The sequence below is a fragment of the Stegostoma tigrinum genome, chromosome 4 (genome assembly GCF_030684315.1).
Source record: "Stegostoma tigrinum isolate sSteTig4 chromosome 4, sSteTig4.hap1, whole genome shotgun sequence".
NCBI lineage: Eukaryota > Metazoa > Chordata > Chondrichthyes > Orectolobiformes > Stegostomatidae > Stegostoma > Stegostoma tigrinum.
In genome coordinates this window covers 72,553,468-72,569,856 of record NC_081357.1, presented here as the reverse complement: position 1 = coordinate 72,569,856, position 16,389 = coordinate 72,553,468, and the positions used below count along the sequence as shown (strand labels likewise).

Below are 16,389 nucleotides of genomic sequence, written 5' to 3'. Positions count from 1 at the left end.
TCTTGCAGGCTAAAAAAAAGCACAGCAAGCTATTAGCTAGACACTTGAATGCTTAGACTTGCCAGCTTGAGGTAATTCCCAGAGTAGACTAGTTTGCTACAACTTGGATTTATACAGAGCCTTTAATCTTCAGTCAAAACTTCATGCAGAATCTCCTCTTGTTTAAAAAAAATGTTCAGGAAACCGGGCATCGTTATCAAGGCCAACATTTCCTGCCCGTTTCTAGATGCCCTTGAGGTGGTGGGCCACATTCTTGAGTCACTGCAGGCCCAATGGGGCAAGTAAACAGAGTGCTCGAAGTTTTACACCAACCAACAGTTCCAAGATAGGATGGAGAGAGACCTGGAAGGGGCCTTACAACTGACAGTATGTCATGTGTGGGTCTTTCTGGTTCGTCCAGGCCTTCGTGTTGAAGGTGCAATGAAGAGAGCTTTGAGTTGCAAGAGTAAATTGTCAACACTGTGCACACTGCTCTCTCTCTGCACTAGTGGTGAGGGAAGTAAATGTTTACGGTAACGTGAATTGAACAATTTGTCTACTCATGGAGGGTCTCCAATTTCTTGTGTTGTTGGAGTGGCCTAATGTGGGTGTGTGTGCGCGCGTGCGTGTGTCTGGTCTTATAGCAAAGTTTATGATCCACTTATTTTCTGATCAGTCATAACCGCAAGAATATTGTCGATAGGCGCTTCAGCTATAGCCATTTTATTCAAAGGATAATAGTTCTCATCTACTTTGTTGACAACAAAAAATGGTTTGCCATTAAGAGTTGAATTAAAATCCATGAGATTGAGCATCTCACAAATTGAAATGCTTCAAAAACTAACAAACCTCTGTTACCCACATCACTAAATGTAGAGCATTAAAATGGCAGTGGTGCAAGAACTGTAAAGCAGCTGTATTTATCCAAATCCTGCAAAATATTCTCAAGTGGAGAGTAGGATTGGAATTCTGAGAACATTCACAGAAGAATTTTCTACAGTAGAATCTTAACAACTCTTTGAGATGGGAGACATTGCTAGATATGGATCATTGGAATGAAGTGTGTCAAAGATCAAATGTTAAGAGAAGAACCTTGATGGAACAGTATTCAATCATTGTAACAGTAAGTTATAGAATAAGGACAGGAATAATGCAGAGTAAGAATAATTAACCAGAGGATAGCCAATGGATAAGATAGATTCTAGGCCAAATAAATTGGAATTTTATAAAAATCTAGCAAGTAAAGAAACGATAAATGAACATGGACTACCTTTGAAGAGCATGACAGGCAGGGTTCCAAATGCAAAAACATAGTGCAAACAAACCCAAAAGCTCTCTGACTTACAAAAGAGGTGTGATAGAGGTGAAGAGAAAGTGTGTCTTTACAACAGAGTATCTACCTGAATACAGATGGGCTCAAAGGAAATGTGAAAGTGCAAATAAGAAACAAACAGTATGAAAAAAGTTTCAGAGACAGTAGGAACTGCAGATGCTGAAGAATCTGAGATGACAAGGTGTAGCTAGGCCCGAAACATCAGCTTTCCTGCTCGGCCTGTTGTGTTCATCCAGCTCTACACCTTATGAAAACAGACTGGCAGCTCACGCAGGGGAATTAAAGGCCTCTACAGGCAGAAAACAGCAAAACAGTCGATAAAGAAAGAGGGTCAATTAGGGACCAAAAAAGGGATTTACACAGGGAGGGGAGGAAGCATAGTCAAGGTATTAAAGGAATACTTGATATCTGCTTTGTACAAAGGAAAATGCTGCTGTTCAGGACATATTGAAAAGCACAGATAAATCTGGTGCTAGAAATGGTTTAAGAATGATGAAAGCGTATTAAAATACCCTATCTGTACTTAAGGTTGGTAAGGCACCAAAGTTAGAGCGATGCATTCAAGGATGAAGAGGGAGTGAGAAAATTAGAGACAACGACAGTAATTTTCTAGTCTTTAGAGCAGGGGTGGTACTAGAGGACTGAAGAATTATAAATTACACCTTAATTTCATAAAAGTGAAGAAAGCTTCAAGAAGGGACTTTATTAATTTTAATAAGAAAATTTAAAAAAAGACCTTCACTTGAACAAATGTAGATTAATTTAAAGAAAACAAGAATAGGTTTTTCAAATGCAAACTGTATTTAATCAACATGCTGGTTTTTCTTTTAGGGGAGGTAACAGAGGGAGTCAAAGGTGGTAAATGCTGCACTTTCAAAAAGGCAAAAGAGATCTTTAAGTACAGCATTTAACAGCATGAGGGTTGTGGACAAAGTAGAGCTGGAATAACAGTTCCCACAGGTGAGAGGATTGAGGATGAAATGGCACAAGTTTGAAGGTACTGGCAAATGTAATGAAGACTTGAAAAACACATAGCAAATGGTTCCGATCTGGAATGCTGCCTGCTCATGCAGGCAGGGACTGGATAAACCATAATATTCAAGAAGGTTTGATCATTATCTCAAAAGGTTCATGTCACATTCAGAGTTGCTGCAGACACAATGGGCCAAATAGCTTCTTCTATGCTGCAATTTTCAGCAATGAACCTTGATAATCTTTAAGTGGCATCATTTGCATCTGCTCAGCTGCTTTACAATATGTTTGGTAAAATAAGCAGAAAGCTCCATGTACTTATCTTAGGAATGGCAATTTTCTTCAAATTACACTTAACAAACCCCCAATTATCTTCCTTACTCTTGTGAAAGTGCATTGTGTTAAGGTTCCACATCCAAGGTATTGGCCTAAGGCCAAATTGACTTACTTTCAACATTAGTTGGAACAGCAAGAGCTTGACTATCGTACCTCAAGCTTATCAGCACCCAACAATGACACAGGGATTTTTTCAGCACAAGTTAAGAAAGATGGATGATTTTCCGTTTGCCTGTTGATTTCCACCCCATCTGCTGAACCGTAAGTGAGAACTTGACCTCACCCTACTGCTTAGCAGCAAACCAGCCAATTCCAAACTGAGTAGAATTTGCACATGGTCAGCACAAAAAAAATGATAATCAGCAGAATAATAAAAGGGTTGATTTCCAAAATCAGTAGCTGTGTTGACCGCTTAAACAGCCTCACACGATCCCACTTACATTGTGCTGATAGTTTATGATGTCCTTGTGAAACCCTTCAGATAGAAAGGCTTGAACATAACATCAGATAAAAGTAAGTCAGGATTAGTGCAGAAAACCAACACAGATGCCGTCAACTTAATAAAAGTTAAATACGTTAAGTTACTGAATTAGAAATGTTTTTTGAGTTTTCAACTCCAAATTGATGTTTAATAATTGTCATACAATTGCTGGAATATACTTTCCATGGAAGTAATTGAGTAAAATCTCCCTTGGAGCGAAACACAAGCTGACCACACACAAAATACATGGGTACATGAGGATCTGGCAAACTGTCAAAAAATAAACATGGAAGTCAGTGAGGTACATGGTGAGCAGTTAAAAAGGACAGCAAAAGTCAGACAGAGGGAATAATGTAGTAAGCACTTAAAAGGAAACAAGAGGGAGCCAATAGGACATTGACAGTGATTGAGTCAGAGATGTACGGCACAGGATCAGACCAGAGTCTAACTCGTCCATGCTGATCAGATATTCCAAATTAACCTAGTCCCACTTGCGAGCATTTGGCCCATATCCTTCTAAACCCTTCCTATTCATAGACCCAATGAGATGTTATTTAAATATTGCAACTGTACCAGCCTGCACCACCACCTCAGCAGCTTATTACACACACACACACACACACACACACACACACACACACCTCTCTGCGCAAAGAAGTTTCCCCTTAGGTCCCATTTACATTTTTCCACTCTCACCTTTGACCTATGCCCTCCAATTTTAGACTTCCCAACTCTGGGGAAAAATACCTTGGCTATTCACCCTAACAATGCCCTATTATTTTAGAAGTCTCTGTGAGGTCACCCCTCGGTCTTCAACACTCCAGGGAAAATAGTCCCAGCCTGTTCAGTATCTTTCTTACAGCTCAAACCCTCTAACCCTGGCAACATCCTTGTAAATCTCTTCTAAACCCTTTCAAGTTTCACACCATCTTTCCTATGGCAGGGAAATCAGCATCAAAACAGTCTTCCAGAAGTGGCCTAAGCAACCAGAAACAACATGGCTAGCAAGGAGAAACTATTCCACAAAATGGGAGGATCAAGTGAGCTCTTAAAAGAGCATGGAAGTCAGCAAGAGGGCAGTTTTTGTTTTAAATTCCTTCACAGGATGATGGCGTCGCTGGCTGGGCCAACATTTATTGTCCACCCCCAGTTGCCCAGAGGTTCAAAAAGAAACAAGAATTAATTCGGCCAGAGTCAGAGAGCAGGAAGGATCTGGCAAGGGCCTGAAGGCACACAAGAGTCAGCAAGAGTGGATGAGACAGTGAGCACTTAAACAAGCTGCCTGATCCTATGGTATAATGTCCAAACTCTTGTTTAGAACAAAACAAAGGTTTTTAATTGGATTAGTAGACTTGACTAGCAACAATGGAGCTAAATGGGAGTGGTAAGGTTTATTAATTTCAAAATAAGACATGTCAATTAGTTAACACAGAATGAAAAGATGACAGTGCAGTTGATGTGCTGAAGTTGCAGAACGTACAAGTTCCTGGACGCTGGTATGAACCAAAGCAAAGACATTTGCGCCATGTGCAGGTATGATGGAGTTTCAGCTCAGTGTGACTCAACCAGAGACTGTTGCAACTCATCATGCAGCAAGGAAGTTAACTGGACATTATCAGGTGATGATAGAAGGTCTTCTGAACTGATTAGTGGTCAGGGCCTGGAGACTGAGTAAGGGAGGTGCAGGGAGCCAAAAGGTAAAAGTGACAGCTTGGTCTTTGCAAATGTCCAGATGGTAACAGTCTCTTGCTGCCTGCCAATTAGAAGCGATTGCTACAGGGATGAGCAAATGGTCTAAAAATGCCATGGTGCAGGGAACCATTCAAGTTGGGGAGTGGGGATAGTTAATAAAGGAGTGTACTGGCAGAAGATATCATTACAGTCAGGGCAACGGACAATTCTCTGAAACAGAAAGTGAAAAATCCAACAATATCATTATCTGTCTCAGGCCAGGGTTCAGGATTTCCCCTGCAGGGGAACTCATAATCAGAGATGAAAGATAGTGGTTGTGGTTGACGTGGATGCCAATGACATCCACAGAACTAAGAAACAGGTTGAACTGAAGGCATACTTACAGCACAGGGCAAAACGACAAAGCAGAACCTCACAAAGTAATATTCATGAACTACTGTGAGCCACAAGCAAATTAGCATTGGTTAAATAATGGTAGGAAAATGAAATGTATGGGTCAAAATCTAGAAGACTGGCATGGGAAAAATGGGTTTTGATTCATGGGGAAATGGCACCTGTACTGGTAAAAATGGAAGCTGTAAAATGGGGAGATTTCACTTGAACTTTGTTGGGGAGTAGTATTCTCATCTGTCAAGTCATTAAGACAACAATTCAAGACAGCTTTAGGTAATTTCGAATTAACCTGTTCAGAGACGCTATTATGTATCGCTGCAGCACGTTGGACTTGAATCCAAAACTCTTGGCTCAGACAGTGGACTACAAAGTGGTGGAAACAGATCAATTTGAGAAAATGTGATAAAGGTAAATTGTGAAGACAAGTAGCAACAAGGAAAATGATGTTCAGTACATGGCAGGAAGGGAGAAAGACAGCACAAGCAAGAGAATGCCAGTGGGCACAAGAGAAAGAACAAAAAGAGTACAACAGCAGATTAGAAGAGAGATCACAAAAATAATAGAAAGACAAAGCTGGGGTGGAGATAACACACAGTTAAAGATAGAAAGTCACTAACAGGTTGTAATCACTATTGGTAACCACTTGATGCAATGGTACACGCAGGAAGAAATAATGGAGCCTTTGAGAAAAGTACAGCAATCACGATGATTTTTATCTTTGCATAGATTGGACAAATCAGTCTGACAAGCGTGGCCTGAATGCGGAGTTTAAAAAAAAACAAATGTCAGTTAACTTCGGCCAACAAAAGGTAGTCCAGGATTATACAAGATTAAAAGAAAAGAATGATTTATTTGCTCAAAATAGCAGTAACTGAGAGGATTGGGAGGTTTACAGATTTCTAAAAAAAAGACAAAGAAGCCAATAAGGGAGAACGGAATATGAATGCAATCCAGTTTTTTAAAAATTAAATTGAAGCATCCAAACATACATGAAAAGAAAACATTTGGCTAAAACAAACGTGGGTCCATTACAGACAGAGACTGGAGATTTGATAAACAGTAATACAGAACCTGCAGAGGAGCTACATGATGACTTTGACTGTTTTCATAGGTGAACATACCAGATGTATCCCAGAATTCAAGATCCTATTGGATAAAAAGAATGAGAAGTTACAGAAAATTTGCATTAGTAAGATACTTGCACTGGAGAAATTATAAAGGCTAGAAGCTGCTAAATACGCAGCACCTAATGAACTACATCCTTGAGTGTTTATGGAGGTGGCTACAGAGATGTATTGGTGATTTTCTTCCAAAATCTTAGAAATTTTGAAATCATTCCAATGGATCAGAACATAGCAAGCGTCATTTCACAATGAAGGGAATGAGAGAAAACAGAAAACAAGATACCTGTTAACTTTATATCAGCACGAAGGAAACTGCTACAGTCTGTTATAAAGAATAGGATAAATAAACACTTGGTTCATAAAGACTTGATTGGGGTTTGCAAATGGAAAAACAGTATTTCAAAAATTTCAAACTTTTTCAAAGACATTATTAACAAAATCGATCAATGAGAACCAATAAACATAGCGGAAGGCTCATTACAAGGTTTTTGATAAAGTACTCCATGGGAGGCTGGGTCAAAAAAATTAAGCACTGTGATAGAAGGTGATTGTTCTGGTTTCAAATCAAAAAAAAACCTGAAAGAACTGTGGATGCTGAAAATCAGAAACAACTGGGAAAGCTCAGGTCTGGCAGCATCAAGTTAGTGTTTCAGGTCCAGCGACCCTTCTTCAGGACTGATGGTAACTAGGATAAGATTGGTATTTGCAGAATGCTGGATGGGGGAGGGAGTAAATGATTGGTAGAGATGGAATCCAGAGAGGGAAAAGAAATTGGACCGACAAATGGAATGGCTAATGATTGGTCTAGGGGAATAGCTGCTAATGGGGCCCATCAGTGGCTAACAATGGGTTAACAATGGCTCACGTGATGAAAAGACCCAGTATGTGCGGGCCGTGGTAAGGACATGTCTCAAGCCATAAAATTATTGAACTTGATATGGAGACCTGAAGGCTGCAGGGTCCCAAGTGGAAAGTGAGATGCTGTTCTTCCAGCTTACACTGAGCTTCGCTAGACAACAGCAGCAAACCAGAAACAGGATGTTGACCAGGGAACACACTGATTTCTTAAAGCTGCAAGCAACTGGAAGCTAAGGGCGTTTTCTGCCAAAATGTCGCCGGTGTTCTGAGAAGCAGTCACCCAGTCAGTGTTTCATTCCCCAATGTACAGGAGACCACATTGTGAGCAGCAAAAGCAGTGGACTAGATTGAGCGAAGTGCAGGTAAAGCACTGCTTCACCTGGAAGGTGTGTTTGGGGCCTTGGAAGGTGAGGAGGGAGGTGGTAAACAGGCAAGTGCTAAACCTTCTGCAATTACATGTGAAGGTACCGCAGGGCTGTGGGGGACATGCTGGGAGTCAAGGAGGAATGGACCAGGGTATCCTGGAGGGAATGGCAGACTGACAAGACAGGGGATAGGAATGTGTATCTGGTAGTGCCAATCCGTATCTGACAATCCTTTGGATGTGAATGCTGGTGGGATGGTAGGTGAGGACAAAGGGGAACCTATCACTCATGGGTCAGAAGACTGGAGGGTGAGGGCCAAAGTGCAGAAGATGGGTCAGACGGTCAACAACAGTCCTGGGAAATCTTTAGTTGAGGAACAAAGTGGATATTTGAGGTCCCCTTGTCAAAGTTAGCATCGGAACAGGTGTGAAGGAGACAGAGGAACTGGGAGAAAGGAAGCAGGATGTGAGGACGTATAGTCAAGGATTGCACTGAAATGTAGTGTGGCCACTATGTTTGGGTTCTTCTGCGCTGACTTTCAAGATCAGTGTGCAACAGCGATATCTAAAAGTTAAGGCCACAAATAATGTTGACAAGCCAATCACTGCAGGACACTCCACCCAGAGTTGCTACAGGGTAACCTAGAGAGAATGTTGCTGACATGGATTAATAATTGGCCTACAGGCAGAAAATTGAGAGTAAGAATAAAAGATGTCATTCTCACATTGGCAGCCAGTAACTAGTCAGGTATCACATGGATCACTTCTTGGGCCCCAGCTGTTTTCAACACAGTGATTTGGACTTGAGGTAAAGATAATAATTTCATATTTGCAGATGATACAAAGCCAAGTAGGAATGTGATAGCCTTTATGATAATTTGTCAACTTAGTGAATAGGCAAGAACATGGCAGATGGAATATAGTGTGAAACAATGAGAGGTTAACCATTTTGTGAGGAGAAGCAGATGTGCAGAGTACTCCTTCAATGGTGAGCAGTCGGCATGGTCTATCATGTTTTTATGTTCCCAAGGATTGTTCCTTATACCAACATATTGTAGAGTCAGTGAGCAGATCTGGAAACACGCCATGTGATAAGACTAATGAATTAACTCAGTCAAAGTATCCATATTCGTAACAGAACTGAGTTTTCATACTCAAACTTGGAGGTGGTTGGAGGAGCAGTCAGTGGGTCCAAAACTAGCATTGAAAACTTATTAATGGCAACAATGAAGGTATAGAGATAGCATTGACTGAAGTGAACTGATACTTTATCTTTAGGGGTCGGTCAGCTGATATGCTGCAGTAAATATTGAAAGTGATATTTCAGAATACTCAGAAAAGATGCATTCCATTAAGAGAGATTGGACAGAAATATGAAGAATGGAAATGAATGATTGAAGATGAAATCCGAGGAGGAAGTTGGAGTATGAAAGAACTTTGCTGAAATTATACACACTGCTAGTAAGCACTTCTAAGGCATGAAGTGAGCACTGGTCCTCTAGAGAGCCTGGGGAATTCACAATGGAAATGAACGATATCGCAGATTAACTGAATAAGTATTTTGCACATGTCCTCATAGAGGAGGATGAAAGTAATATTCCAGCAATGCGAGAGTCAAGAAGTGAAAGAAAGAGAGGAACCTAAAACAATGACAATCACCAGGAAAGGACGCAAAGAAAATTATTATAACTGCAAGCTGACAAGTCTCCACATCCCAGTAGCCTCCATCCTGGGGTCTTAAAAGTTCTCCTGAAATAGTGCAATCAGTGATGTTATTTTGCAAAACTTCCTTCATCTCCACAGGTGCTATCAGATTGCAAAATAGTGAAATATAACACTTCTAATTCAAGGAAAAGGGCAGACATTACATGGCAATCAACAGACCGGTCAGCTTAATATCTATCATAGGAAAGAAGTTGCCATCTTTTATTTAGAAGGTTAAAAAGGTGACAATGCCATTAGGCCATCAAGCTAGAAATTCAGTTCATCTTCTGGGGACCGGAGTTCAAACCCCACCAAGGGTGATGATGGAATTTGAATTAAAATTTTTAAAATATGGCATTAAGAATCTACTGATGACCATAAAACCATTGTCAATGGTCAGTCTGCCTCACTAATACCCCTTATGGAAGGAACTCTGCCACTCAGTTGTATCAAACTCGACAAAATCTGAACAAAGAAAGGAAACTAAAGGGGCCACTTCACATCGATCTGGGTACTGGGAACGTCAAAGGCAGAAACAGTCCTGTCGACCCTGCAAAGACCTTGTTATGAACATTTGCAGGTTAGTGCCAAAATTGAGAAAGCTGTCTCACAAACGAGTCAAGCAACAGCCTTAAAATTGTAAGGTTTGATTCCATGAACGTGACCCGATGCTAGACAATACCATTGCTGCATAGGTCATGTCTGACCGGCAGGTCAAACTCAGCAGAAGAGGCAGCACAGTGACATAAGTTGGGAGGGAGTCACTATGGGATTCTTCAACATTGGTCAACATGGACAAGGAAACCTTCTGCTGTTTACAGTGTAATGTCACCCTTGGCTGATGAATCGGTACTCGTGCGTGCTGAGCAACACTTGGAGGAAACACTGAGGATGGTAAGGGTGCAAACTGTACTCTGGGTGCAGAATTTCAATGTCTACCACCAAGACTGGCTCAACAGCAGCACTACTGACTGAGTTGGTCAGACCACAGAGGATCTAACTCTAGAATGGGTCTGCCGCAGGTGGTAAGTGAACCAACAAGAGGAAAAAACAGACTTGACCTCATCTTTACTAATCTGTTGGCTGCAGTTGCATCTGTCCATGACACTATCATTACGAATGACGACTGAACAGACCTTCAGGAGACAAATTCTCAACTTTGCATTGACAATACCTACCATCATGTTGCACAGCACTATCAGCATGCTAAATGGGACAGATTTCAAATAGATCAAGTAACTCAAGGCTGACTGTCCATGAGGCACTGTGGGCCATCAATAGCAGAACTGTACTCCAGCAGAATGTGCATCCATGTGACCCAACATATCCCTTACTCAACCATCATCGTCAAGCCAGAAATTAACCCTGGTTCAATGGAGAGTGCAAGAGAGCATGGGAGAAGCAGCACCAGACATACATAAAAATGAGGTGTCAACCTGGTGAAGTGCTGAGCAGGACAACTTGCCTGGCAAACAGCGTAAGCAAGTGATAGACAAAGCTAAGCAAGGCCTCAACCAACAAATCAGATCCAAGGTCTGCAGTCCTGCCACATCCAGTTATGAATGGTGCCAGACAATTTAACTCACTGGGAGGAGGCGGCTCCACAATATCCCAAACATCAATGATGGAAGAACCCAGCTCTTCAGGGCAAAAAAATAAGATGGAGCATTCAGTGATCTTCTGCCAGAAGTGTCAAATGGATGATCCATCTCAGCTTCCTCCAGAAGTCCCCAACATTACAGATACAAGCCCTCAGCCAATTTGATTAACTTCATATGTTATTAAGAGACAGCTGGAGGCAGTGGATACTGCAAAAAAAAAACTGACAATATTCCAGCAATAGTACTAAAACTTTGTGCTCCAGAACTTGTCACTGCACTCACCAAGCTCTTCCAGTACAGCTAAAACACTGGCATCTAGCCAATGTGAAAAATTGCTCAGGAATGTCCTGTATACATGAAGCAGGACAAATCCAACCCAACTAATTACAACCCCATCAATCTATATTTGATCATCAGGGAAGTGGTGGAAGATGTCACCATCAGTGCTATGAAGTAGCACCTACTCAGCAATTAACTGCTCAGTGACACCCAGTTTGAGTTCTGCTAGGGCCACTCAGCTCCTGACCTCGTTATGGCCTTGGTTTAAAAAAAAAGGACAAAGAAAGTTGTATTCCAGAGGTGAGGTGAGAATGAGAGCCCTGAACATCAAGGCTGGATTTGACCGAAAGCAGAATAGAGGAGCCAGAGCATAACAGATAAACTGAAATCAGGGAGCAAACGCTCCACTGACTGGGGTCATACCTGGAACATTGATTTCTAACCTCTTCCTGTCATCTCAGCTCCAGAGCATTGTGCAGTAGTTCCACAGGGTAGCCTCCAAGGCCCAACCAATTTTCCAATGAAAAAGCCAGTTCTAGTGCCTGTTTAAAGTCCAGTTGGGCTCCAGCTGGTAGGTACTTTTACAAAGTTATACCACTAATCCCACACACTAAATGGTCCCTCAACATCTCATTAAGGAAAAAACCAAAGTCACATACCTCTGCCAATCATCTTAACCCAGTTCAAAATCTCCCAATATAGATTCCCTGGTTCTCAAATTGCCAGGTAAACCGATAACGACTCAGAATTAGAGGTGGCTTAGAGTTGTAACACTCCTTTATTAAATCCGTCAACTCTTGAAAGGTTTTCATATCTGGTGCTTCAGGCGAAGTTGGGCTCCTAATAACTGAAAAAGCTGCAAGTCCACCAAACCATCAGGAGAATTACTCGTTGCTTTTCATCTGCCTCAAAGTCATTTGCTCATAAAACAATAATGCATTCTTTCCATATACTAGGCCCAGTCTGCAACAGCAGGATCAAACAAGTCATGGCTCCCAAATAAAAGCATGATGCCAGAAATGCTCACTACAACTCAAAGATGACTGCTGAATAAATTTCTTCAGGAGTGTGCTTTTTCTCTGTCCTCGTCATGAAATAACTCCATAGGCTAGTATCCTGTCACCAAGTCACCCTTTATTTACATGTGGAGAGTCCTTGACACTGATCCAGCTCCATCAGAGTCAGCTCTGAACAGAACCTCTGACACTCTTGTGTCTATTTGTCAGCCAGGGCTCCCTGATTGGACTGAGTTAACTGCCCTAAACAGGGAACTCATTCTATGGAGGTCCACATGGCTGTCCTCATAACCCTAAGAACAGCAGGCGATAGCAAACAGGATCAAAGGGTATAGGGAGACTGAGGGGATGAAGTATTCATTTGGATGATCAGGTACGATCCTTTGAATGGTGAAGCAGCTCAAAAAGACTGAAAACCAACTCCTCCTCTTATTTGCTAAGTTTCTGTGATACGTTTTCCCTTGTGAAAGAAACAGAAATGTGAAGACTCAGTTTGAAAATAAGGGGTCTCCCACTGAAGACATGAGGATAAATATTTTCTGAGGTTCGTAAGTCCATAGAAATCTCTTCCCTTGACAGTGTGGTAGCTGCAAGGTCATTGAATATTTCCAAGGCAGTGGCGATTAGATTCAGAGTTATCAAGAAGAGTCATGTCATACTCAAAACGTTTATTCTGTTTCTCTTTCTCTCTCTCTCTCTCTCCCCCTCCCCCCCCCCCCCCACCACCCCCACCAACCCCCACAGATGACACCAGAGCTGCTGGGTTTCTCTAGTATTCTATTTCTATTTCAAATCCCCAGCATCTGTAGTGCTTTACATTTATTTCAGTGGTCAGATGCATGACTGGCAAGGGAGTCAAAGGACAGTGGATTTCTGCAGGAATGTGGGATTGATACCACAACCTGAACAGCCATGACCTTTTTGACGATCAGCAAAAGTAGTAACAAATCATCAACCCCTGTTTTAATGTCTATGTTTGTATACATTCTTAAAAAAACCTTTCACTTAGAAACACGACAATTATCCACAGACTGATTTCTGAAAAATATTAAACTCCATGTTCAAGTCAAAGCTGCACAAATTAAAACAAAACAAAATTTCTACTGAAAATTAAACTTGCACAAATGAGCTTTGCACGTAGGCTCAAATTAGACTTTAATCATATTGGTCAACTGCTATACCGTAGTGATGAAAACAGCACCAAAACACACCATGTTTCTTCAATGAAAATTGAAAACAGGGGAGGCAATGGCCTGGTGTTATTATCGCTAGACAATTAATCCAGAGATCGCGGTAATAATCCGGGGACCTGGGTTTGAATGATTTCAGGGTGGATGGTGGAATTTGAATTCAATAAATATCGGGAATTAAAGAGGTGAATGATGGCCATGAGTCCATTGTCAATTGTTGGAAAAACACATCTCGTTCACTGATGTCTTTTAGTGAAGGGAATCTGGCCTGCACATAACTCGACCCACAGCAATATAGATGACCCCTAACTGCCCTCTGGGCTATAAATGCTGGCCTAGTCAGCACTGCCCATATCTTGCAAGCAAATGAAAAAAATTATAGAATTTGAATTTTTTTGATTAATGCTTGATTGAATCTGGGTGTAAGGTGCTGTATGGTAAAATAGATTTGGACTTGGAAATAAATCGGACTCTTAACAGAGTGCCTATATTGTACAAGAAGCACTTCATATTTAGTTTAATTTGTATCTTAGGAGGCACAGATAATCCCAATTACTATGTGACAACAAAAACTTCACTGCAAACCCTTCCCTTTAAATATGCCTCAAGCAGTAAATTAGTTCATTTCCCCACCATCCACATACTGCCACAGCAGCTCACAGGCTTCAAGAACCAGAGAACCACTCTTTCTTCAATGTATAACATGTGACAAAATGAAGCTCCAATGATATTCTGGGTTGCCTGCTGGTCAGACACTGTATTGCATATATGACCCACTACAAAACAGTTTATTACCTTTAAATGGCTCTGTTGACCTATTGCAGGCAGACAGTGTATAGGGTTTTCAGCCTGGATAGGCACACCTGGCACATTTGTCGTAGGGAAGGGGGAGGGGTGGTTGTGGTGGGCGAGAACAAGTGTGTGAGACCATGACAATTCTCAGTTATCTTTGCTTCTATTTCAATTTTCCATTGTCAAATGTAAATAAATCTAAAAAGCTGATTTATAAACAAAAAGTGGCTTAATCTTTCCATTTCTTATGACAATATGATTTAAAGTTATACCCAAAATGGAGTTCACAGCAAGTGCTTGGTAATCTGTGATGCCTTGTGACAAAATGAAAAAAATTCCAACATACCATATTCCTACAATCATCAAAACATCTTCATTCTGTCCACAATGCAAGAAACAAAGCTAGAAGTTCAGAACGTTCTCTAAAATAATGAGAAGGCCCCAAATGAAGCCTCAGTATTTTCCATTTAGCAGATCCAATGTGTCTACAAGCAAATCAATCCAACTTAGGTGCTCTTGTTTGTTATGGCAACCACTTTCTGGGGTTGCTAGCTCACAGTGATACATCGTTCTTACAGCACACAAGCAACATAAATCACAGCCAGGCATCTGCAGCTGGTTAAAAGCTGCAAAATCTGTGCATTCAAAACAAGAGAAAAAGAAATGTCATTCTTGGCACTAGCAGTATAACAGAATTACCTTTAAAATGAATAATATTTTTAAAAAAACATGCACTCCCTCCTATTGACTATTTTTTTTCCACAGAACAGCTGTGCAAACTATCAACCAATTCAATTTCCTGCTACTTCAAACACTCTGTGGACGTGGCAAGTGGAATTTACTACAGCTCAAAGGTATGCCAAGTGTTTTTTGAACAGTCTGTTGTATTGGTCATACAGATACGCCTGTTAGCTCTTTCTACCCAATAGCCAAAAATGACAACAAGCTACTAATAAATTGTTTATAAATCAATGACAACAATATCATCACGTTATACTGTGACAGAATAAAAAAATTATTCATTTGTAGAAAAAGTGTTTTTTTAAACAAGCAGTCATAATCCTTAGCAAGAGAAGAAACTGTTTAACATTTACTATGCTCAAAATTCCTAGAAGATTTTGCTTTGTCATTACAAAGGACTTATATAAAAGAAAGACAAAAGCATAATTACCCAAGATCACATACAATGGGAGGGAAAGTATTGGCTGAATTTGAACACTGCATTTTAATTGCAGATAATGCTTTTAAGATGCCTGTAAGCATATAGCAGAATTTTATAGCATTGAAATAAGCCAATTAGCCCAAATGGTTCTGACCAGTATTTTTACTTCACTTGGGCTTTTTCCCCAACTTAGCTGTAATGACAGCGTATCAACATAGTCTTCTCTTACTTTCTCCTGTTTATTTGCCATCCACTCACATGCATTTTTGCAATTCAGTTCAACGACCTCATGTGTTGCCAAGTTAAAATTTCTTGCCACTACTTTTAAAATTGTCCCTCGTATTGAGCTCTGCCAAGTGAAAATTCTCTGCATCTGCCCGATCAAATCCCTTCACAACTTTAAAATCCTCCATTCTGTCAGTCTTCAGTGGTTTTCAAGGGAAAAGTGTCCCAATGTATTCACCATTTCCTGAGCATTATTGTCCTGCAGTTTTCAAACCAATTTCAAGTGGTGGCAGGTATATTTGAAGTTAGACATTAGCCTCTAACTTATTTCAATCAAATACACTTAGGTGAAAGAAATTCAGACAGCCTCCGAAACAACAAAAATTCATTTCCAAGTAAACTACAGTAAATGTCAAAATTTACTCATTCCAGGTCGAATGAGTTCCCACCTTCCTTGAGCGGAATGTTGGTTCAGTAGTTAGCACTGCTGCCCCACAGCACCAGGGACCCAGGTTCGATTCCACCTTTGGGCGACTGTCTGTGTGCAGTTTGCACATTCTCCTAGTGTCTGCATAGGTTTCTTCTGGATGCGTGGGTTTCCACCCACAGTCCAAAGATGTGCAGGCTAGGTGGATTAGCCATGCTAAATTGCCCGTCGTGTTCAGGTATGTGTAAATTAGGTGGGTTATAGGGGTATGGGCCTGGGTGGGATGGTCCAAGGGTCAGTGTGGACTGGTTGGGCCGAAGGGCCTGTCTCCACACTCTAGGGATTCTATGATACGTCATTTTGGCGTCCATGGACTTGTCACCTAGTGAACAGCTCAAAGCTTGCAGAAAAAATGCAACAAATAATTTCCGAGTGTCAGTATTTTAAAGTTAGCCTTCATA

At 41.0% G+C, this 16,389-nt stretch overlaps 1 protein-coding gene across 6 annotated transcripts in view; it reads right to left on the bottom strand.

Moving 5' to 3' along the window:
- cd2ap (CD2-associated protein) overlaps positions 1-16,389 on the bottom strand; it is a 222,590-nt gene that overhangs the window by 148,054 nt on the left and 58,147 nt on the right. For 2 of the 6 annotated variants that reach the window (XM_059645412.1, XM_059645413.1), the window contains exon 3: positions 6,258-6,332. The exons of 3 other annotated variants lie outside the window; for them this stretch is intronic. In XM_059645412.1, the coding sequence (XP_059501395.1) occupies positions 6,258-6,332 (75 nt within the window). Of the gene's footprint in view, positions 1-6,257; positions 6,333-14,460; positions 14,479-16,389 lie in introns of those variants that run through there. One more of the 6 variants, XM_048531194.1, reaches the window with a different exon arrangement.